Source organism: Macaca thibetana, chromosome 10 (assembly GCF_024542745.1).
Source record: "Macaca thibetana thibetana isolate TM-01 chromosome 10, ASM2454274v1, whole genome shotgun sequence".
NCBI classification, from domain to species: domain Eukaryota; kingdom Metazoa; phylum Chordata; class Mammalia; order Primates; family Cercopithecidae; genus Macaca; species Macaca thibetana.
In genome coordinates this window covers 36,532,743-36,556,089 of record NC_065587.1, presented here as the reverse complement: position 1 = coordinate 36,556,089, position 23,347 = coordinate 36,532,743, and the positions used below count along the sequence as shown (strand labels likewise).

General features: G+C 60.5%; 1 protein-coding gene across 5 annotated transcripts in view; it reads left to right on the top strand.

Moving 5' to 3' along the window:
• The window catches only part of ARFGAP1 (ADP ribosylation factor GTPase activating protein 1), a 37,008-nt gene extending 18,667 nt beyond the window's left edge, over positions 1 to 18,341 (top strand). Inside the window, exons 2-15 of one of the 5 annotated variants that reach the window (XM_050746474.1) lie at positions 14 to 120; positions 3,413 to 3,476; positions 3,927 to 4,036; positions 4,316 to 4,487; positions 5,027 to 5,127; positions 6,017 to 6,103; positions 6,681 to 6,777; positions 9,257 to 9,313; positions 11,155 to 11,187; positions 12,490 to 12,519; positions 13,591 to 13,647; positions 14,319 to 14,378; positions 15,031 to 15,107; positions 16,169 to 18,341. In XM_050746474.1, the coding sequence (XP_050602431.1) occupies positions 3,417 to 3,476; positions 3,927 to 4,036; positions 4,316 to 4,487; positions 5,027 to 5,127; positions 6,017 to 6,103; positions 6,681 to 6,777; positions 9,257 to 9,313; positions 11,155 to 11,187; positions 12,490 to 12,519; positions 13,591 to 13,647; positions 14,319 to 14,378; positions 15,031 to 15,107; positions 16,169 to 16,478 (1,251 nt within the window). In that variant the 5' untranslated portion in view covers positions 14 to 120; positions 3,413 to 3,416 and the 3' untranslated portion in view covers positions 16,479 to 18,341. Of the gene's footprint in view, positions 1 to 13; positions 121 to 3,412; positions 3,477 to 3,926; positions 4,037 to 4,315; positions 4,488 to 5,026; positions 5,128 to 6,016; positions 6,104 to 6,680; positions 6,778 to 9,256; positions 9,314 to 11,154; positions 11,188 to 12,489; positions 12,520 to 13,590; positions 13,648 to 14,318; positions 14,379 to 15,030; positions 15,108 to 16,168 lie in introns of those variants that run through there. The other 4 variants (XM_050746476.1, XM_050746475.1, XM_050746477.1 and 1 more) reach the window with 4 other exon arrangements.
• Positions 18,342 to 23,347: the final 5,006 nt, after the last annotated feature.

Below are 23,347 nucleotides of genomic sequence, written 5' to 3'. Positions count from 1 at the left end.
CGCAACGTAGCCGGAAGCTGGTGGCGGCTGGTGGGCGACCGGGCGCATCCCCGTTGCAGTGCGGCGGTCCGAACCCGGCCCTGGCCTGACCCCGGCGGCCCTGCCCGCCTCTCCCGACAGGTAAGCGCGCGGCTCGGCGGCCCGGGCTCGGCCTGAGGCCTCGGCTGCCGCGGAGTCGTCCCCGGCCTTCGCGGGCGGACTCCCCGCCGCAGCCTCCCCCGCCCGGACCCCGCTCCACCCCGAGGCTGATGCCCCAGAGCTTGGGGGCGCCCACCCCGACCTCCCCCAGTCCCCTCGGCGCTGGACGGCGGGGCCCTTCTCGCGCGGACGCCCTGCTGCAGCCGCCCCTCCGCCGTGCCGCCCCCCGCCCCTCGTGCCCCCTTCCCTCCGAAGCTGCTCTCCACCCGCACCCCGGATCTGGAATTTCCCACCGGTTACGGGAGTCCGGAGGGTCCTGCCCACCCACGTCGCCTCCCGGGGCGCGAGCAGGACCCTGCCCCGTCTCCTTCAACACCCTCTTCCCGAGCTCCTTCGGACACAGGACTTGGCCTGGACACATCCCAGTCAGGTGGCCTCTGAAGCCCGGTGGAGCTTCCCCCCGCTAAGAAGTGAGGGTCCTGCCCAGCAGGTGTTGGTGAGCCCAGTCTCATCAGAAATGGCAGCCTCAGCTCGCTTGGTTTTCCTCCTTACCCTTTGACGTGGATGACTGTCTTGAGGGAGAAAAAGAAACCAGGAAGGGGCTTTTAAAACTTCTCAGTTTATGTGTGTTTAGAAGAACTGTGCATCTTGCCTGTTCTTTTAAACAGTTTTAATTACAGCCCACCAATTCTGAGAAGTAATTCTGCTCATTTTTTGCAGGTCTAATATTCCTGCCATGCTCTGCTGATTATAGCACCAAAGTTCGGCTGTAAAGTGGCCCAGGGAATTGAAGCCCTTAGCTTTGTTTTGGCGTCCCTTTCTGGGACCATGTCCTTGTCAAAGTTCAGAAGTAATCCGTGCTTTAGCGAAAGGGCTCTTCTTCTTAGACATGGGTAGTTGAGGCGCTTCAGACAGTTTCTGGGAACGACTGCTAGTATTTCTGCCGGTCGCTGTGTTACAGCCCTAGGGTCTAAACAGTGTTCTTAAATATCCCTTTTGATCTCACATACTGAGAATGTTCCAGCTTATGGATCCTGAGTTTTGAAGTCTCCGGAGCTTACCGAACTAACACAGAGTGTCCTCACTGGGTTTGACGTTTGCTGAAGTCACATCCACTTGCAGAAGGAGGTATATTTTTGCATCTTGGTTTCAAGTGTTAAGAGTTTTGGATTATTTTTCAAGATAAACTATATTTGTGCTTTGAAGGTTAGGAGGTATTTGCTTTCGTGTTATTAACTTTAACATTTCAGGGAACTAGGGCTCTTGAATATCCACAATGAGTCACCTAGAGGAGTTCCTTTTAAATCCAAGCTGAGTCCTTTCCTTTTTGCACGTTTTCTTCCTCCGGTGGTTCTGCGAGTATCCTGTATGTTTTACAGTTAGAAATTCAAGCCATCTCCTCATGGTTCTGACTTTTGTTTGCTTGTGTCTGTTGACCAAGACATAAGCTCCCGAGGGCAGGCATGGTGCTGTGGAAAGAGTGCAGGACTGAGTGTGGAGACCTGGATTGGTCTCGTCCTGCTTTGGCGGCTCACCGCCTCTCCGTGGGCCGTGGCTTCTGCGTGTGCAGTAGTTCTGCCAGGGCCGTCGGCGGCTGCTGTACAAGAATGTGTCCCGAGGACCCTGTAAGCTCAGCCTCGCTCCCCGCCTGCCAGGGCATCTCTCCATACAGGTTCTCCCTCTTCCGTCCTCAGTCGGCTGTACTGGTGGATGCTCAGTTTGATGACGGTATCCGCCTGAATGAGTCATGCTGGGGTCCGAGTCCTGCGATCAGGAGTGAGCATTCACTGCCTCATGATCTGTGGTTCCCGGACACTCTCACACAAGGCACAGAGAATTATGGAGCAGAAGGGAGCCCAGGGTGAACTTTGGTTTTGTTTTTATGAACTGCAGAAAACAGGTGTTTATTTCCTGACTTTGAATGGGTTTAAAGTGGGCACTGGTCAATATTAGGAGTCATGGGCTTCGGAATTCAGAAACTTTGGCTGTGTGGAGTTGGGACTCCCCCAGTGAATACCTTGTTTCTGGATACTTAAGATTAGAAATGAAATATAGGACAGAGGGTTTTTTTTTTTTAATTTTTAATTTTTTTAAAGCTTCACCTCAACGTAAAGTTCCACCTACAACGTTAGTGGGAAAGCTGGTCGACACGGTCTCCTCCTAAACACAGTGAAGGAGGGAAGGGCTGGTGCTGGGAAGGTCCCATGGCTTACAGAGTTCTGCGTGTTCTCCGTGTAGTGAGAGGTAGAGGGAACAGCACACGGCTCCATTCGTATTGAGAGGTGGGTGAGCCTCAGAGAAACAGTGCACTGAGGCGTGGGCTGGTGGGGATCCAGGTCTGCTGCCTCCAGGCTGGACTGTCTTCTACAGTTTGCTCGGTGCTGCTGTGTGCAGGACCGCTGGGTCATTCTCCTTTGACGCTGGGGTTGGTACCACCCCTTCCTCCTGCTTAGAATCTTAACTATGTCGATTTTCCTGGTCCTGAATTAGATGGGCCATCAGTTGAAGTTGTACTTTGCTAAAGCTAGGAGAGCTACAGAAACATCAATAGGTTTTCTCTTCACCCTAAACCTTGTTGCTACTGTCCCACTAGGGTCCCTGTGAGTCACCGTGGCGGGGCTGATGGTATGAAGCCACTCTCCTTGTCCTGCAGCAGCCACACTGTTGCCCCCGTGCCTCAGAATGGCCCCAGAAGGCCCTACCTGCAGGTCCCCCAGCAGGCTGGACTTTCCACACATCCAGGCAGGGTACTGCTTCTGCCCCGACACGGGCAGGAGCCTCACTGCACTGCGTTGGGGATGTGGTGGGGAGGGTGGAGCGCCGAGTCCCTGGGCTCCCTGTCGTTGGCAGTGATCAGCCCAAGTGTGGTGTGTCGCCTTTTAGGTGGAAAATTGAATTTAGCAGCCAGTCTGTGTATGTTTTTAAAGACTACCCCTTGCTGTGAATTTCACCATTGGAAGACAGGACTTTCTATAAATGATGCGGTCTTGGTGGTGGATAACCGTAAGCAAAGTGGCACCAGTAATTACGTGGTCTTCCTGGCTATCGCCCCGGCCACAGCCTGGGAGCCCCCTGGGGATATGGGGAGCAGAGTCCTTCAGTACGTGGTCCTCTCGGCCCCTGCAGCGGGCGGCCCTGTGACCAGGGCTTCCCAGCAGCTCAGCAGATGGCCTCTCAGGTTTTCTGTTGTGTGGGGTTTTTGGACAGACGTTATTTTCTTTTTTGTAGAGTAGCCTGTTTGTAAGTTTAAAGTGTTTGTTTTTCTCCTTTGCAGCATCATGGCCAGCCCAAGAACCAGGAAGGTTCTTAAAGAAGTCAGGGTGCAGGATGAGAACAACGTAAGCCTCTGCCCCCCACCCCCGCCCCAAGCCTTGGTCAGGGTCAGCGAGTCTCGGGAAGTTGTGCTCTGAGTCCGTGGTTCTGAGACCCTCCTGGAGTCGATGGTGGTTGGCGTCCTCTGGACGTGTGTGACTTGTGCTGGCTGGTGGCCTGGGTGGCTGGCTCTTAGAGTGGTGCCATTTCTGGCGCTCATCAGTGCTGGCTGTTGGGGGTGGGGGCTCCTCCACATTCCTCAGGCCACATTGCCCTAAGGACAGGTCCGCCTCATCTTCCCATCTGAACATTTTATTACATGGGAGGCTCTTTCCCCTCACGCCTTGCCCTGACCCACACCCCCGGCCACCCTGGGCAGCCCTCTGCATTTGCTTCTTGAGGCCACCTGTCGGATCTTTGGGGTCCCTGGGCTCTGCCCTGAGCCACCTGGTGAGTCACTTGTGGCCCCTTTGCAGGTTTGTTTTGAGTGTGGCGCATTCAATCCTCAGTGGGTCAGTGTGACCTATGGCATCTGGATCTGCCTGGAATGTTCGGGGAGACACCGTGGGCTTGGGGTGCACCTCAGGTCAGTGTCCTACAACTCCGGCTCTGCGGAGAGCCTGCGGCCATCCCAGCGTCTGTTTCTGACACTGGAGGTGCTGACGCCAGGGAAGCTTGGGGGCCATCTCCCATTGAGTTGCCAGTGTCCACTCCAGTGACGCCATGGCACAGGGTTCCGGCTGCTGGCCACTCGGCCTCCCTGCGGCTGCTGCTTGCTGTGTCTAATTCTCAGGACGATGTTGGGTGGAGGGTGTCCCTGGGTGTCCCCGGTGCTGGTTGATTTGCTCAATCCTCTGGTTTCCAGCTTTGTGCGCTCTGTTACTATGGACAAGTGGAAGGACATTGAGCTTGAGAAGATGAAAGCTGGCGGGAATGCTAAGTTCCGAGAGTTCCTGGAGTCTCAGGAGGACTACGATCCCGGCTGGTCCTTGCAGGAGAAGTACAACAGCAGAGCCGCGGCCCTCTTTAGGGATAAGGTAGAGATGGGCCCGACTCACTCTTGCCCATGGTGCGGGGCTGCTCTGCCTTTAGTGGTTCTGGAGTTGGTTCTTTTGCTGGTTCTGACACACCCACTGGGCCACACATAGTCCGGGACAGAAAGGAATGTTGTGGTCCTTGCTGTCCTGCCCAGAGGGGAGGCACATGGCTTGTGGGAGAGATGGACCTTCCCTGCCTCCAGGGGAGAAAGTAGCTGTGACCGTTTACTGCCTCTGTGACATGTTGGGCACAGTGTTTCTAAGAAGTTTGGAGGCCAAATGGGTGGGTCCCTCTGCGTTTGAAGTTGGAGCTGCACCAACTAGGAGCTCCCCAGCTCTGTTGTTCATGTAAAGGGAGCCCTGGCCTCGCGTCCACCCCTGGTCTGTGCACCTGAGCAGGGGCCGTCGAGCGGGGCCAGGAGGAGGCTGCGGGTGGTGGATGCTCCAGGCGGGCCGAGGGGGCTGCGCTAGAGTCAGCGGTGCCCAAGGGTGTCGCCAGGCACCTTTATGCTCTCTGATGCCCCGTGTCTCCTTGTCAGGTGGCCGCTCTGGCCGAAGGTAGAGAGTGGTCTCTGGAGTCATCACCTGCCCAGAACTGGACCCCACCTCAGCCCAGGACCCTGCCGTTCACGGCACACCGGTAGCTGCTCCTCATGGGGCCTCAGTGCAGTTTCCACTGGGCCCTGATCTTAGTCGACTGGGTTACCCCACAGAATTCCCTTCTTTGCTGTTGTGACAGCTCTTTTCCCAGAAGTCAGTGAGAAAAACAGATTTTTTAAATTGCCAAAACAATTCAAGCTTTTTGTAAATTTCAACCCATAAAGCTGTCTCAAAGAGTGCCCCAGGTAAGCTCTGCACGCCTTCCAGATGTGCACACAGCCGTGTGCGCCGTGGCGCTGTGGGAATTCACGTCTGCACACAGCCGTGTGCGCCGTGGCGCTGTGGGATTCACGTTTGCACACAGCCGTGTGCGCCGTGGCGCTGTGGGATTCACGACTCCGTCTGCCCACAGAGGTGCTGTCTCCCCTTCCCCAGAGTTGCCCATCTACCTGTGGCACTGGCCCTGCCACCCTTGAACTGACCCCTGTCATGGATGCATCCCACGTCCCACTGCAGGGAACATCCCGGGTGAGGTGACTGGGTAGCACGAGGCCTTCCCCACCTCACCTGGAGCCCCGGAGCCCCGCCAGCCAGGTGTTTCTGGCAGAAGGCTTTGCACTTCGGGCAACTCCAGCTTGATTCCAGGCCCTCGGTCCTCTTGCCCCACCTCTCGCCTCTGCCTCCTGCTGACGGGGAGAGTGCAGAGCCCACTGCGGAGGCCTCTCGTGGTGCCCATGAGGCTGGCATTGCTGGGTTTCAGCACCTGAGCCTGAACATCCGCTCAGAGCTGAAGGCCACCCTGGCCTCAGGTGCTCTCGGGTGACGTGAAGGCGCTGCCCACATAGGCCACATGGTTCTGGGGGTGCTGCTGGGGTTCCCTCAGACTTCACCCAGTTTTGACCTCACCAGCCTTTGATTCTTGGTTTCAGAGCCTCTGGCCAGCTGCAGAGTGTGACCGCCTCCTCGGACAAGGCTTTCGAAGACTGGCTGAATGATGACCTCGGCTCCTATCAAGGGTAAGGACTTGAGAGCTGGGGATGCCTGGGGAAGGCCAGACCCACGGGGTTCAGTCTGCTGGGTAGGACTGCTTCCCTCGGGGCCTCCCGTGTGCAGTGGGTGTGGGACCCGTACGTGCCGGTGCAGGGTCTGACTGCAGTGAGCCCCGGCTGCCCACCCGGGTGTGGATTGGGGGTCTTGGGTGTAGAGAAGAGCTAACACTTAGAAGAAAAGCATAACATATTTTCTGCTTGGAATTTGCTGGACCTATACGTGAATTTTTATCCCCAAAGCTGTCATATTAAGTTGTTTTGATCCTTCTTCCAGTACTTCTATGACTGGGTTTGGGGACTTGCTGGGGACCCTCTCTGGTGATGTGGCAGGAGGGTCTTTTTAAATGAGCAGGAAGCACGTCTGTCTGCTGCTGGGGAGCTGCCAAGGCTCCTGCTGCTACGGGAGGCAGCGTGCATGTCCTGTGCTGGGGGACGCTGGCACATCCATCAGAGCCTCAGCCTCACCTCTGTTCAGGGCCCCACACCTTCAGGAGGAGCAGGGTTCACGCCAGCATCTTCAGCCTCTTGTCCGCTTTGTTTTCAGAGCCCAGGGGAATCGCTACGTGGGGTTTGGGAACACACCACCGCCTCAGAAGAAAGAAGATGACTTCCTCAACAACGCCATGTCCTCCCTGTACTCGGTGAGGACTTGTGGGCCCTGCAGAGCATCTCCCATGGGCAGACCCGGACTGAGGGCACGCCGGGCCGTCGGGGGCAGTGTGGCAGTCCTGGAACACGTGCTCTTGGCCTTGCTGTGATCTAAGGACCCCTCCCTTACCTTCAGTGACGTTTTCTTGCAAAAATGTGGCTTAAATTTTTCAGATCCCAAATTCAGTCACTTCTTTTTTTTTTAAAAGACGGAGTCTTGCTTTGTTGCCCAGGCTGCAGACTGGAGTGCGGTGGCGCAATCTGGCTCACTGCAACCTCTGCCTCCCAGGTTCAAGTGATTCTCCTGCCTCAGCCTCCTGAGTAGCTGGGATTATAGGCACCCACTATCACGTCCAGCTAATATTTGTATTTTTAGTAGAGATGGGGTTTCACCAGGTTGGCCAGGTTGGTTTCAAATTCCTGACTTCTGATGATCTGTCCACCTCAGCCTCCCAAGGTGCTGGGATGACAGGAGTGAGCCACCGCACCCAACCAACACTTACTTACTTCTGACACAAAATGTGTGTATTTCAAATCTAACAGCGGACGTTCTTCCAAGGAACCCAAGGGCTCTGACGGCAGCCACTTGGCCGTGTTCTCTGCAGAGGGAGTGCTGTGTGCAGTGGGAAGCTGGCTCTGTGCTTGGGGGTCTGGCCGTGCTGGGAAGCCGCTCGGGCGCTACCCGAGGTCACTCAGGGCCACCTCTGGTCTGGGGGTGCCTGGAAGCTCCAGGTCAGATGTTCAGAGTAGGACACCCTGGGCTTGTTGCCATTTTCCTATTAACGGAAATACATGTTGTTTGATTTTCATTTTCCAAGGAAATTTTTACCGTCTTTAAAATGATTAAAAATGATTAAAATGATTAAAAAATGATTCTTGCAGGTGTGATGGCTCACGCCTGTAATCCCAGTACTTTGAGAGGTGGAGGCGGGCGGATCACCTGAGGTCAGGAGTTCGAGACCAGCCTGGCCAACATGGCGAAACCCCGTCTCTATTAAAAAATATAAAAATTAGCCAGGCAGGGTGGTATGTGCCTTGTAGCCCCAGCTACTAAGGAAGCTGAGGCAGGAGAATTGCTTGAACCCGGCAGGCAGAGGTTGCAGTGAGCCTAGATAGCACCATTGCACTCCAGCCTGGGCGACAGAGTACGACTCCGTGTCAAAAAAAAAGAAAGATTTTTATTCATCGCAGCATTATTGTCTGTGACACTAGCAACCTGAGACTCTGGCCACAGGGGCCGCGTGAATGGGAGCTTGCGCGGAGAGCCAAGGAAGGACTTGTTTATTTATTTATTTTGAGACGGGTCTTGCTCTGTTGCCAGGGCTGGAGTGCAGTGGCATATTTATAGCTCACTGCAGCCTCGAACCCTGGGTTCAAGCGATCCTTCCACCTGGGCCTCTTGAGTTGCTTAGCTTCCCAAAGTTCCAGTATTACAGGAACGAGCCACCATGCCTGGCCAGAAAGGATTTTTTAATACTAACATGACGAGATCTTCAAAGTATGTTAGCTAAAAATAAGCAGGTTTAAAACGGATGGCTTCATCTGCAAGGAGCCCTGCCATAGAGTCTTGGGAGCCCCCAAGTGTGTGTGGCTTCCAGTTGCTCGGGATGGCCTGGCTGCACCTCGGGCCACTGACGGCCATGGTTGCTTTCTCTTGCAGTCATTGCTGCATCGTTAGGAAAGAAAAGTGCATTTTCCAGCCTGTGTGTGGCCCTTTTGCTGCCTTTTGCTGGGCATCTGCTTTCTGGGGAAGGCCGTTCAGCTTAGTGATCTCTCAAGTGAGGGTCCCTTTGTGTTTCCTTTAGGAGGAAGAGGATGAGTTGTGATTGAAATGAGACATTTATTTTTCTAAATAGCTTTAATTATCTCGGGAGACTCAGGAGGAAACCCTGAGCATAGATGAAGGAGAGCAGGTTACGGCGGTCGTGACCCCACACGCCTCACCTCTTTCTGTTCCTCTGGGGAGGCAGGAGGAAGCGCCAGCCGTGGGGGGGAGAGCAGGTTAGAGCAGGTTACAGCAGTTGTGACCCCACATGCCTCACCTCTGCCTGTTCCTCTGGGGAGGCAGGAGGAAGCGCCAGCCGTGGGGGGGAGAGCAGGTTAGAGCAGGTTACAGCAGTTGTGACCCCACATGCCTCACCTCTGCCTGTTCCTCTAGGGAGGCAGGAGGGAGCGCTGGCCCTGGGGAGGGGTCCTGCCCTGCAGTGTGGGCTTGCTGCTTGAGGGTGGTGGGATCCACAGGAGGCTGGATTGCACCGTGTTGGGAGCACTGCAGTTGGCGAGGTTGGGGTAGAGGGCGCGTGTCCGTTGTGCCCTGGGTCCATTTGTACTGCTCCAGCAGCCTGGCGAAGCAGGCGCTGTGGGGTCAGGACGGGGCAGGGGCCTGGTCCTCGTCCTTGCTGAGATGCTCTGCTCAGCGCCGGGTTCCTGGGTCCCAGTCCTGATGCAGCTGCTCTTTGTCGCCTTCCTCAGGGCTGGAGCAGCTTCACCACTGGAGCCAGCCGGTTTGCCTCAGCAGCCAAGGAGGGCGTAAGTCACTGTCCCCACCAGGCCCTCAGGACACCGGCCGCTTGCTGGTCTGTGGGGGCCGCTGCCTCTCAGAGCGTAGGAGGGGGCTGTTCTCGCCACGTTGCTCCCTTGGGGGGGGGGGGGGGGGGGGGGGGGGGGGGGGGGGGGGGGGGGGGGGGGGGGGGGGGGGGTTTTTTTTGGGGGGGGGGGGGGGGGTCTCCTCATGCCAGGGTGGCTGCCTCATGTACCCGCTCAGGGCCTGCGGGGCCAAACTCGTTTCCTGTTCACTGGTAACTGGTGCAGGTGTGCGGCCACCGCGCTGGCCACCTCTGGTCACTGGTGCAGGTGTGCGGCCACCGCGCTGGCCACCTCTGGTCACTGGTGCAGGTGTGCGGCCACCGCGCTGGCCACCTCTGGTCACTGGTGCAGGTGTGCGGCCACCGCGCTGGCCACCGCTGGTCACTGGTGCAGGTGTGCGGCCACCGCGCTGGCCACCGCTGGTCACTGGTGCAGGTGTGCGGCCACCGCGCTGGCCACCTCGTTCTGGGAGCTGCAGAAGGGATGTGGGACACACAGGGTTTCTGGGTGCTCCAACCACGGGCTGTGCCAACGCAGTACCAGCCAGGGTGGTCCCAAGGCCTTGGAGGTTCTGCAGGAACACAGCAGCCCGGGCTGTCAGGAGCCGCTCCTGTGTCAGACCAGCTGCTGGCAAAGGGGTCCCGCCCTGATGAAAGTGAGGGAGATGTGAGCCCCATTGATTCCTAGACTCCACCCTAACCAAGCAGGGCAGGTCTCGGGTGCCCTGTGCCCTAGAGCTTCTGGGGCTCAAGTCGTGTTTTGGTAGCATTTTCTCTCTTTCGCCGCTCCTGAACCTGAAACGGGAGGATTTGGGGCTTTCATCAGGGCAGACAGTGGAGCATTAGGCAGAGACCCAAGAGCAGGCCTGGCATCAGGATGGGGCGTGGGCCCCCGGGGGCTGGGCTGTGGTGTGAAAGAAGGGGAAGCCCAGAGCAGGGCAGCTGGGTGCCTGCAGCTGCCCAGACAAGCAGCCAAGGCACCCAGTTTAGGGCTCTTACGAGCAGAAGTCACGGTGCGCGCCTGTCAGATGTCCCCATGGTCACCCTGGCCCCGTGGCTTCCCCAGTCACAGTGCGCACCTGTCAGAGGTCCCCGTGGTCACTCTGGCCCCGTGTCTTCCCTGGGAGAGGCAGGCCTGGGAGCACCCTGGAAGGGGCAGCAGGCCAGGTGTCCAGGCTCCAGCTCTCATGGCCCCGTGACTTTGCCAAGTGTGAGGTTCTGGTTCCCGCCAGGGCCTCCGTTTTGTGTCACCACGGGAGGGCTGCGGCCTGGGGAGGCCCAGGTACCTTCCAGCCAGTGTCACGGCTGGGCCTTTTCTCCTCCCCCAGAGCGTAAAAGTGACCGAGGTGGCTGGACTGTGCTTGGCATGGAGCTGCCCCCGCAGCGGGGTAGATGAGCCTGGGGCAGTGGCACCACCCATTGAAGACAGTGCTGGTGTGGCTTCCCCAGCCTGTCCTCTGCTCCAGCAGGTCCCCGCCCTGTCCTGAAGTCTGGAGGATGGGGTTGGCCCTGCTGTTCCCTGGCCTCGCACACTGCTCACATGTGCCCTCGCCCCAATAGCTTGCTGGGCTGGCCTCCCTCCAGGGAGAAGCCAGCATTTGTGCTAATCCAGGCCCCACTGCAGCTCTTCTGGGCATCTCAGAGTTATAGTCCCCCCACCTGAGAGCTGCTGGCAGCCCAGGGGCCATTGGGAGACAGTCCTGGACCTGAGTCTGTGGGCCCTGAGGAAGGAGGCCTGGCAGTCCGTGTTAAAGACCGTCAAGCCTTGTCTGTTTTTCATTGTAGGCTACAAAGTTTGGATCCCAAGCAAGTCAGAAGGTAACAGAGGAGAAGCTTCTGAACCCTGGTGCTTCTAAAACTATCCCGAGTCTCTGACGTCACGTGCAGCGCCTGAAGCTGCCTGGTTCCCTCTTCTCAGGCCACACGCTCAGAGCGCAGGAGGGGCTGTGCCCACCATGTTGCTCCCTCCTCATGCCGGGGTGGCTGCCTCACGTACCCGCTCAGGGCCTGCCGAGCCAAACTCATTTCCTGTTCACTGGTAGCTGGTGCAGTGTGCAGCCACTGCGCTGGCCACCTCGCTGGGAGCGGGACTGCCTGGCTTGGCAGATGACCCACACTGGCGGTGGCCGCTCAGCCGGAAGGGCTGTTGTGGGTGGTGCTGTGCCTGCGGCACGTAGGATGTGTCTGCATGCTGAGGCAATGGAGGGTCCCTTTGCCCTGGCCAGGGCATCCCCCAGTTGTAGGCAGTGTGGCCTCAGGCCTTTGCATGTTTTTTTTTTTTTTTTTTTTTTTTTTTTGAGACGGAGTCTCGCTCTGTCGCCCAGGCTGGAGTGCAGTGACTGGATCTCGGCTCACTGCAAGCTCTGCCTCCCGGGTTCACGCCATTCTCCTGCCTCAGCCTCTCGAGTAGCTGGGACTGCAGGCGCCCGCCACCTCACCTGGCTAGTTTTTTTGTATTTTTTAGTAGAGACGGGGTTTCACCATGTTAGCCAGGATGGTCTCAATCTCCTGACCTTGTGATCCGCCCGTCTCGGCGTCCCAAAGTGCTGGGATTACAGGCTTGAGCCACCACGCCTGGCCTATGTTTTTATATTCTTTAGGATGTGGGTGGGGGCCCCACAGTCCCCACTTGGTGGTCAGGGCTGTGGTCTGGCTGTCCTTGGATTCAGAATCACACCCAGGAGGCAGTGCCCACGTGAGGCCCACCACGAAAGCTCAGGACTGCAGGCGTGGAGCTGTGCGTGGCTTTTTAGGACACGCCCTTGCCCCCGGGCGAGGGGGTCCATTCTCACAAGGTGCCCATCAGTCACCCCCGTGGCCCATAGCACCCCCTTCCTGTCTGAGGGAGTCTCCCCACGTGCCCACCCCCAGCTGCAGGGACGCCTGCCTGGCTTTGCCGCAGGCCTCCCAGGGTCCTGAGCTGCAGTCGCTCAGCAGTTCCTGCAGGTGGTGGTCAGTTCCCGGGCAGGGAGCGGCTGCTCCAGGGTTGTGTTGCTGAGAGCCTGCCCGGTGCTGCCTTAGTGCTGCAGCGCCCCGTGGCGGGTTCAAAGGCGCTGCTGGTTACTAATGCCCCCCCTCACCTTGCTCTCTCCTCACCTGTCTCCTTGCTGTCGGGTAAAGTTTTGGGGTCACAAGCAGCAGCCAGAGCCGGTAAAGCCCGTGTCTGCTCGTGCATGCCGCCCGCGTCTCTGCCGAGAGTGTGCTTGGCTTCCTCGGTCCTGCTGCTGCTGCTGTCTGGTGTCACCTCACGCGTGCGCACGCTCAGACCCTTTCCCTGGCCTCGGTCCATGGCTCTCCGTGCTGCTGCTGTCTGGTGTCACCTCACGCGTGCGCACGCTCAGACCCTCTCCCTGGCCTCGGTCCATGGCTCTCCTTTAAGATCCAGGATCTGCATCAGGCTTGGTTGTGTGTGCCTGTCAGCGCTGCACAGTACTACTGCGCTCCACCCTGGGCAACTAAATGAGACCCCCATCTCCAGAACACACAGACCCCCGACCCAGGCTTGCTGTTGGGGAGGCTCTGGAGGGAGGGCGGGGGTGCTGAGCGCCGAGCTGCTGAGCAGGGTTTCCAGGCCACCTGCGCTCCCTCAAACACAGTGCAAAGGGGAGGATCTTTGCTCGGTGACGAGTTATTCCCTTTCCGGCCTTTGATCCGTGCTGCTCCCTCCTTTGGGGGAAGAGGAGGCCTCACATCACATCCCCAGGTGGCCTTAACGCCACTGACCCAGAATCAGGAGAGGCTGAGCTCCTTTCTCAGCAGCTTCTTCCTGTGGCCCCGGCCTGCGTGCCCCCTTCCCTCCATGGGGGACTCAGTGCCTGCCTGGGGAGGCGGAGCTGCATCCTAGGTCAGCACAGGGTGGCTACAGCCGGTGTTGGCGTCAGGCACAGGCTGCACAGGGCATGTTCCCACCAGCCCAGCCCTGCCGGCCGCATGGTGGCCCGTGAGGGAGGACCCCGGAGGGAGCTCCCCCTCGTCCTGAGGGCACTTCCTGCGAGAATGGGGGTGGGAGGGCCGCGGTCTCCACCTGCTAGATGTGGCAACCGACTGCGCTTCAGGTGTTGTGTGCGAAGCCTTGTTTCCTGCTCCCTGCATTTGTATCCTGCTGCCTTCCTGCCTTCCTGCTGGTGAAGCTCACGCTGCCCTTTGCTGGCCCGGCCTGCCACTGACGACCCGTGGCTCGGTGGAGCTGCCATGGGGCTCACGGGACTTTCCTTCCTGCAGGCGTCCGAGCTGGGCCACAGCCTGAACGAGAACGTCCTCAAGCCTGCGCAGGAGAAGGTAATGGGCAGCTGCGGGTGGTTGACGTGCTGCTTGTGCCTGGAGCTCTTCGCTCCGGGGCATGTGGGTGCGTCAGGGACGTTAGGGGATTGTTTGTCCAGCAGCTGAGACTCAGAGAGGTACCTCTCAGACCCCCCAGCTCATCCCTTTCCCTGGCCTAGGGCCTCCCTTGCAGCCCCCCAGCCCACCTCCATTCCTCTGCCTCACCCCTACAGCTGGCCCCGGAGCCCAGCACCCCCAGCCACCTCCATCCTCTGCCTCACCCCCACAGCGGGCCTTGGAGCTGTGCCCAGAGGAGGCTCTGGTACGGGAATGATGCCCACTATCCTCGGGGGTCGAGAGCCCCGCCAGCTCCCTGCCTCCTTCGGGGCTCGACTGGGACAAGCAGGGCAGGCACCCCCGGGGCAGCGTGGGCGTCCTCACGTCATGTTGCTATTTGTCAGCAGCGGCTGGCGGGGCCACGTCTGCAGACACCAGGCCTCGCAATGACGTGGGCTCTTGATGCTGGAATCCGTTTGGGGCCCCTGTAGGACTTTCTGGGGCTCAGCCTGACGGGTGTCCCCAGGCCCCTGTTACTTTGGATGCCCTCACGCTGGGGATTCCTGCACTCCTGAAGCTTTAAGCTTTAATCTCTGCCGCCCCCATTAATGCTGCGGTCTTAATCCGTGCAGGTGAAGGAGGGAAAGATTTTTGATGATGTATCCAGTGGGGTCTCTCAGTTGGCGTCCAAGGTAGGGAGCCTGCCGCATGTGCGGGCACAGTCAAAGCCAGTCTCCATATTCCACGGCCCTGGGCGTGAGAGCAGGGTGTGCCCCGTGCAGCCCCCAGCCTGCCTTGGCAGTGGCCGCTGTCCTCTGAGATGGGAGGAGGGCTGCCTGGCCTGATGGCCCGAGGCATATGGAAACAGCTTGGCCCACTGCGGCCCGGTCAGCCACTAACTGCCACTTCTCCTGCTCTTACCTTGCTGCCACTGGCCTTTTCCTCGGTAAGTGCCAGCGCCGTCTTAGCTGCCATTGGTCTCACTGCTCTGCGGGCCATTCGGGGCGTGCATTTTGTCCTGTTTCCTGGCATGAGGTGCTCTGCAGACGGGGAGGGAAGAGCAGGTCTCGGTCCTCTCCCCCGAGCACGTGGTGGGAGCTCTCGAGGTCTGTGCCCGAGGCTGTCCTCACTGCCGTGTCCCGCATGCACCTGGTGCCACTGCGGCGTGGCTGTGCGTGTCTGTGTCTGTACGCGTGTGCGCGGCACCCCTTGTTTCTGGATGTTTCTGGATTTTACCCGGGTCTTTTCAGCGGGATGGCGTGTGCCAGCTTGCGTGTGGGGGCCTCCAAAAGCTGCCTGTGCCGCGACAGGGCCTTCCTAACCTCTCTTCCCATCGCCTTCCAGGTCCAGGGAGTCGGTAGTAAGGGATGGCGGGACGTCACCACCTTTTTTTCGGGGAAAGCAGAGGGCCCCTTGGACAGGTACGCTGTGTCCCCTCCTGGGCCTTGCGTCCCGCTCCCCTGCCTTGGCCACTCCTCCCACAGGCTGTCGGGGAGGTGGTCGGCATCGTTGCTGGGGAGGGGAGGGGGGCGCTGTGGAAGGCTCTCTGAGTGCTCTGCAGCTGCAGAGGCCTGTCCTGCCTCTCTGCCCTGACTGGGCTCCCCAGGCTAGGGTGGGAGGGAGGGTCTCACCCACACGCCCCCACGTAGGAGGAGCTGGCCCTACTCTGCTGTTCCTCTGTCTTCCAGACTCTGGGTGGGTGGAGCAGGTGGGGGGCTGGGGACAGGAGGGCTGGGGGCCCCAGAGACCTGTCCTGGCCCCCATGTCCAGCTCTGCCCTTAGCGCTGGGCACCCCAGGCATTTCTGCTGGAAGCTGGCTGCTTTTCTCGGCCTCTGACTCCAGCAGGGGAACCACAGGGGATCTCGTAGGGCCTGGCCTTGTGCTGTCTACTGAGAGGCCAATGCTGGTGGGCACAGATGCGCTGCCCCCTAGGTGGGCCCAAATTTTCCCTGAGATGCCCTTCTCTTCCCTCTGTGTGTGTGGTTTTTCAGTGATGTGATTGCAGCTGAGGACAGAGGGCAGGGCCTGGTTCGGGGCCGGCGTAGCGGAGGACAGAGGGCAGGGCCTGGTTCGGGGCCGGCATAGCTGAGGACAGGGCAGGGCCTGGTTCAGGCTGGCATAGCTGAGGGTATTGCTCAGGAGAGCCTGTGTCCCAGCTTGAGGGCAGTGCCCCTGCCCCTCCCCACTTGACTAAACCACTGTTTTATCGCAGCAGTTTGGAGCTGGTAGAAAAAAGTTTTTAGTAGAACTATCCTGCAGTTTGGGTGATTGATAGAGTGGGCCTTGGTTCTCCAGCTCCCCAGCAGTTTCCACTGCTATGAAGTGGGAGAAACAGCTCCCCCCTGGTGGGGCTGCTGTGGACCCCGAGCGCTGGCCTGGGAAGGTGGTCACTGTCCAGGTGCAGAGCTTTCGGGGGCACAGAATTCCCAGTGGTGGGCTAAGTAACAGTCATTCAGAATCCCCCTTCTGTCTCTTTAAAAGCCCCTCGGAGGGCCACAGTTACCAGAACAGCGGTCCGGACCACTTCCAAAACAGCACCATAGACCAGAGTTTCTGGGAGACCTTTGGAAGTGCTGAGCCCACCAAGGCCCGCAAGTCCCCAAGCAGCGACAGCTGGACGTGCGCGGACACCTCCACCGAGAGGAGGAGCTCGGACAGCTGGGAGGTGTGGGGCTCGGCCTCCACCAACAGGAACAGCAACAGCGACGGTGGGGAGGGCGGGGAGGGTGCCAAGAAGGCAGTGCCACTGGCCGTGCCCGCCGACGATGGCTGGGACAACCAGAACTGGTAGGGCCCACCGCGCCCCTGTCCCCAGCGCCCCCAGGCGACTTCATGTTTGCACTCTGCCCTCATCATTCCTCCTCCTTTCATTTGACCCAAGAATCAGCGACTGCAGTGTGAGGACAGCGTCTCGGGAGGCAGGACCCCAGGGAGACTCAGGTTCTCACCGCCTGCCACGTGGGGTTCTCGGTGCGTGGGAGCGGCCTGCTCTCCAGCCTGGGCGGGGGCCATCCCGTCCTACACTCCCCTGGGCATTCTTGGACTCAAGGCAGGGGCTCTTCGTGGTTTGCTGGGAGGTGGGCTGCAGCACAGAGCCCTGTGACTGTTCACTACGCAGTATCTCGGGGCTGGGACCAGCCCCGTGCCGAGCTGTCAGCGACGTGAGGTGTCCCTTCTCCTTGAGATACTTAACTTTGGGTTTGCTCTAGTTCTTTCTTTTTGAAGAGAGTGACGGGAGTGGTAAAGATGGAAACGCTAAAAGCGATACTGGCGCTCACACTGCCGTCCGACCACCCTCGGCTCCCACGTCCACGCCTGCCTGGGCCTGTGCGGTCAAACCTGCGTCGGTCGTGACCCTCCGTGGCTTCCCTGCATCCGCACTGTCCAACCACCAAGTTCACCAGACACAGCCCCCACAATAGCCACACCCACACCTGAGCTGTTCTCAGTGCTGGGACTTGACCATCCTGGAACACCCTGGAAGAAAAAGGAGCGCAGGGTGGGCCCTCGGCCCTGAGGCAGGAGGGCACGACAGCGGTGTGGCCTGGCAGGAGAGCCCCGGGCTCAGGAGCTGAGCAGGGATGCCTGTGCGCGGTGCCTGGGGCTGCCCTACAGACTGGTGCCCGCCACGTGCCGACCCTCACCTCCCCGAGGACTGGATGATGTGCTGCCGTGTGTGACTCATCTCCGTTGCCCAGCCTGTGTGACCCTGGGCCTTGGCCAGCTGTGCATGCACCCGAAGCTCGTGCAGTTTGTATGTGAGGTGCTCTCTCCCCCGCCACCATGCTCATCACTGTGGCCTTGGCCACGCTCCTTGGTCACCCCACTTCCCGGTTGCCGTCTGCAGCGCTCCTGGAGCAACTTGGGCCCTTCAGCCCCTGTGCTCGTCCCACCCTAGGGACTCAGCCACCCGCGAAACAGGATGGGACGAGATTTCAGCGAGTCCTCCTGGCGCCCGGGCCTCCCTGTGGGCACCAGCCCTCTTGGTAGCCGGTGTGGAGGGCCGGTGACCTTGGCTGCCATGGAGGGACTTGGTCACCGAAACAGCCACCTGCTGTAATTGGACCTGAAGTCAGAGGCTGGGGGTCAGAGGCTCATGGTGCTGAGAAGCCACTGGGCAAAGTGGCCAACACAAAGGTCCCAGGAAGCCATCCCCCAAGAGCTGAGCGTGAGGTCTTTGCGTCTTTCTCCAAGCTGAGACTTGGGTGTGCGGCATGCGCGTGGTGTTTCCCGAGGGCTGCTTGGACCCTGGTGGGCTGAATGCTCCGAGGAGGGGTGGACTCCACTGGACAGTGGGATGTGGTGTTCCATGTGCCTGTTTCCACGTCAGCACCTTTTGACTTGGCAGCATGGAGCCAAGCTCTGCCCCCGCACAGGAGGGTGCCTTTCTTGGGGGTAGGGGGACGGCCCCCTCTGCCTGCCCCAGATCCCCTTTAATGGGAGGTGCAGTCAGCAGTGTGGAGGTGTCTGGGCCACCTTCAGAAGGTGGATGTGGTGGCCGAGACCCTATCCACAGAGGGTGACGGCCTTTCCCTTCTGCAGGTGTGGGCAGGTGGGCCTGGGACAGGTGCTGGGGCCTCTCCTGGCTGTATGTGAGGGCCCATGTGGAAGGCGCGGACCTGACAGCATTCCAATAAAGCATAGGGAACACGCAGAACATCTGGGTGCATCCCAAGGGGCCACTTCCAGTGCTGTGCGAGTAGGGTCATGGGACCCCCAGGAAGGCAGGAGTGGGACACTAGGAATCATGCGCAGGCCCCTCACTGCTCCTGGCTCCTCCGCCCAGCCCTCCTGGGGAGGCCCTGGCATCACTGCATCTGAGGCAGAGCTTCTGGGGAGTAGGGCAGTAGGTAGCTGGGTGACCCAGCCAGGGAAGAGGTCAAGGGGCCCCGACATGTGCCTCTGGCTGGCCAGTGAGACACTGGGGTGGGGTCCAGGGACCCTTGGCCTGGAGAGGTGAGCAGCGGCTCCTGTACTGGAGGATGGCACCGGGGCCTGTGTCTAGGAGGGCTCCTGCCCCTCCCAGAGATTCAACACCCCGCACGCTGGGGAGGATCCCAGCCCGTATCCTGGAAACTCAAGGTGCCACCTGATACCAGGGTTGTGGGGCAGGGAGGGTGGCTGTAGGCGGGAGAGGCCCACGGAGGTCCTGGAGTCTGTGTGTCTCAACTGGGTGGCTCCCAAGGGTCGTCCTGCTCTGGGGCAGCACCTTAGGGCAGGTGGGCTGAGGCCAGAACTGCTGGATGGGGAAGACGAAAGTGGCAGGTCCCAGCCCAGGCTTTGTGGGCCTGGAGTCCGTTCTTGGCTGAAGCCTGGTCTTGGCCTCTGGCCAGCTTGGTGGGGGTGATGCTGCACCATCCCTGGCCTCCAGCATGCAGTTCCACCCCCACTGTGGCTCCGGGAGTTCAGGCTGACAACGCTGGGCACCTTCTACCACCTGTCCCTTCCCTTGAGCCAGCCTCTGCTGTCTGTCCCCAGACACTGGCCTGACCCAGTGGACACTCAAGGCCAACTTCTGCCCTTCCGGAAACTTAGTGCACTGGGCTTCCCTGGCCACCCACTCATCGCGCCCACTGGCATTGCTGTCCCCCTGTTGAGCTTCCCGGGGGCAATCCCTGCCCCGTGAGCCTCCATCGCTGGCCGACGGGGCTGGGTGAGGCTGGCGGCCGACAGAGGGGCTGGGTGAGGCTGGCGGCCGTGGGGGCTGGCCCTGCTCTGTTTTGACCCAGTCCACGCAGTCGGGCGGGGATTGGGGGTCAGCCCCCAGAGCACCGAGGCTTCTGCGGGGCTGGAGGCTGCACAGGAGGCCACTGGGGCCATGTCCTCAATTCTGGGACCTCTGGGCCTGGGATCCCCACGTGGAACCAGGTGATGTGTGACTAGCCACAAGCATGCAGGGGGTTCCTGTGGGGTTGGGCCTCAGTGAGGCCACAGTACCCTGGAGAGGACAGTGGCTGACTCAGGTTCTGTCCTGTCCCTTTGTCAGTCATGACCTAGGCAGCTCTCCTGCCTTGCCTGAGCTGGATCACTGCCAAGAGGTCTGAGGGGTGCTACGGGGCGGGGTGAAAAGGCAGACGGGTCTGCCCTTGTGGAGCTCACGTTTCGTGAAGCAAGAGTGCTGAGTGCCTGTCTGTGATGACTCTGACGCTGGCTTGCATGTGTGGGATGAGGGTGCACACATGTGTTCCCAGGAGCCTGTGAGCCGGGGCTGCACTCCTGCCCCCCGTGCCTGGTGCCCGTCTGCCAGGCTGGGTGCCCTCCGCTGGCCGCGGCCAGGACTGCAGGCACCTCTGGCTCCCTGGGAGCCCATCACTGCTACGACCTGAACCATCTACCAGGCTGCTGCAGGGAGAGCTGGTTGATGGATGGGCTGTGCAAGAGGTGGCTATGGGCCGGGCGCAGCGGCTCACGCCTTTTATCCCAGCACTGTGGGAGGCCGAGGCGGGTGGATCACCTGAGGTCGGGAGTTCGAGACCAGCCTGGCTAACGTGGTAAAACCCCATCTCTACTAAAAACACAAAAATTAGCTGGGTGTGGTGGTGGGTGTCTGTAATCTCAGCTGCTCGAGAGGCTGAGGCAGGGGAATTGCTGGAACCCGGGAGGCAGAGGTTGCAGTGGGCCGAGATTGCGGCATTGTATTCCAGCCCAGGCAACAACAGTGAGACTCCGTCTCAAGGAAAAGGAGGTGCTCATGAAGAGGTGTATCCTGAATCCGAATCTGTGTGGCCCAGGGATCCAGGGCGACGCAGGAGAGGTCGGCCCTCTCCTCTGCAGCATCCAACCCAGGCCTTTCCCTCCAGCAGGTGTCGCCTCTTCCTCTGTGGCTGCTGTACCAGCGCTGGCCTCCCTCCCACCGCGCACCTCCAGCGCCTCTTGCCTCTGGAGGCTGAGCCCGGGCCAGGCCAAGCGGTTTCTCTTCAGCTACTAGAACAGCAGGCGGGCCGGGAGAGGCAGGCTCATCCTCCCTCAGGCCTCAGGCAACGCAGGGTCGGGAGGCCTCGGGGGGACTGGCCCTCTCACACTCCTGAGTGCAGAGGAGGCATGGGCTTGGGGACTGGGCTCACAAGGCTGACAGCTGCCTCCAGTGGCCCTGAAGCACCCGTGCAACGCGTGGTATTAGGCTGGGGTCCTTAAAGGCAGAGGCGGGGACAGGCATTTTGGTGCACTAAGGGGTCTATTGGGGAGGCGGATGCCTGGGCCAGATCCACCTTGAGCTGTGGACAGAGTTTCTCACGAGGCTGTGCAGTGGGGCCAGGACGCCCACACTTGTGTCATCACCCAGTCATTGGGCAGGGGCCTCCAGGGTGCATCTGTAACCTCCCAGGCAGTCCTGGGGCAGGGACAGCCGTGAGTGGCTGGCAGTGATGCCCCAGCCCCAGGGAATGGGTACTGGGCTCAGAGAAGGGGACTCAGGGGCCCCAGCAGCAGCTCCAGGGGATGTTGACACACCCATGGCCCAGCAGAGCACGGGCTGCCCGCCGGCTGCTGTGGTGTGGTGCTGGGGAGGGAGGTCTGCAGCCGCCAGAGGGGACGGCCCTTTACAGCCGCAGGCAGGCGCTGCGGGACTCTGTGCTGCCTGGGTGGGGCCTGTGGTGGGCGGAGCTGCAACAGGGATGGGGCAGGGATGGGGCCGGGTCCCAGTTGGGAGCAGCCCGGGATCCTGTGGGGTCAGAGGCCTGTTTTCCAGGCCTGGGTACCTGCTGAAGCTCTGGTTACTGGCACCAGTCTGCAAAGTGGGTTGGGTGGTGGGAGCCTTCAGGATGGGCTGGGAGGGCATACTGGGGGAGGGGAAGGGTTACCACATGGGTGGGGGGGTCCAGGTGCTGCCGCAGCCTGCTCCCCACAGTGGGTGGCCAGAGCCCCTAGTATCCAGCACCCACACGTGGCGGCCTTGGCATCTGAGTGGCTTTCCCTGTGAGCCCCTCCTTGCAGGATGGAGCCTCTGGGAGTGGGGAGTGAGGAGTAAAGGTGTTGGGCCGTGCAGCCCCTGCCTCCTCACTGGTGGGACCCTGCCCTGCTGTGCAGTGGGGTCCTTCATGCTGGGATCTCTGTGGTCCCCATTCTTGGAGAGATGCCCAGGGCAACAGACAGAAAGGGTGGAGGGCAAAGGGTGGGGAGGAGAGAGAGGCAGGCCGAGGGGTGGGTCGGGGGGTGGGCTGGGGCAGTGACTTCCATGGAGGAGAGGCCTTTCATAAGCTCCAGACTTCCTGTGGCCACAGCAGGACCAGAGTGGACCAGCGCACCCCAGGAGAGAGGACTGGGGTCCTGGGAGGAGGAGGAGGTGAGTGAGTTCCCTGTGGTCCTGAGGCTGGGTGGATAAGGGGCTACCAGGAGTTCCACTCAGCCTGTGATCTGAGGATGACTTTGACTTTCAGAAAAGTCAAGATAGAGACCAAGTGCCCCTGTGAGCCACAGGACCGGGGTGCCCGGCATGGAGTGTGGCCAGGAGGGGCTGGGGCAGTGGGAGCCTGCGGCTGCCTGAGCTCTCCCGAAGGACTCCCTTCTGTGGGTCTCAGACAATATCAAGGGCTGTGGGGGAACAAGGAGAGTGGACGTCGAGCAGAGAGTGGCTTGTACTTCAGGCTGGATGCCTGTGGCCCTGGCAGGGGTCCCACTGAGTCAAGCCAGGTTTCTGGGGTGGGAGGGTCCAGGGACTGGGGAGCTCTTGGGCTGCCCACTGGTGCCTCTGTGATCAGATCAGGAGCCCAGCCCACAGGTGCCTCCTACCCCAACGCCTGGGTCTTATCTGACTGGCCTTGGCTGGGGCGGGCAGCTTTCCCACCTAGTGAGGTCTTTCCCTTGCAGAGGGGCTGAAGTCCCTGATTTAAGCCAGCAGCTTTCCTGCCGGGTGAGGCCTTTGCCTTGCAGAGGGGCAGATTCCCTGGTGGGGATACTGGGGTCACACACTAGGAGGGGGTGTGCAGTGGGGGGGGGTCCCTGCTCGGCTGCAGGGAGTGGGAGGGCCTGGGTCACTCAGGACCCTGGAACCCTACTGTGTGGGAGGTTGGTGCTCCTAGACCCAGGGCCTTCACTCAAGTCATGCCCTCAGCTTGTGCCCTCAGCTCAGCACAGGGGGGTAAGGGGCCTGACCGGGAGTACTCTGCCTCCTGAAGGCCAGCATTGGTGCAGGGTGAGGGGCTGGGGTGAGCAGTCGAGGGGAGCGGGAGTGCAGGGGAAGCGGGGAGTGCGGGGGAGGGGAGTGCGGGGGAGGGGAGTGCGGGGGAGGGGAGTGCCGGGGGGGGGGAGTACAGGGGGAGGGGGGTGCGGGGGGGGGGGGAGTGCGGTGGGGGGGGGAAGCAGGGAGAGAGGGAGTGGGGGGAGTGGGGGTGCGGGGGGGGAGTGCGGGGGGGGTGCGTGCGGGGGGGGGGGGGGGGAGGGCGGGGGGGCAGGGGGAGTGCGGGGGGAGCGGGGAGAGGGGGGGGGGTGTGGGGGAGTGGGGGTACGGGGGAGCAGGAGTATGGGGGAGCCGCATGAGGGGGAGCGGCGTGCGGGGGAGCGGAATGTGGGGGAGGGCGGGGGAGGGGAGCGCGGGGGGAGCGGGAGTGCACGGAGCTGGAGTGCAGGGGAGCCTGAGTGCGGGGGGAGGGGAGTGCGGGGGGAATGGAGTGCAGGAGAACCTGCAGCATTTCTTCTTCAGCCTCGGGCCTGGCAGCTGACATG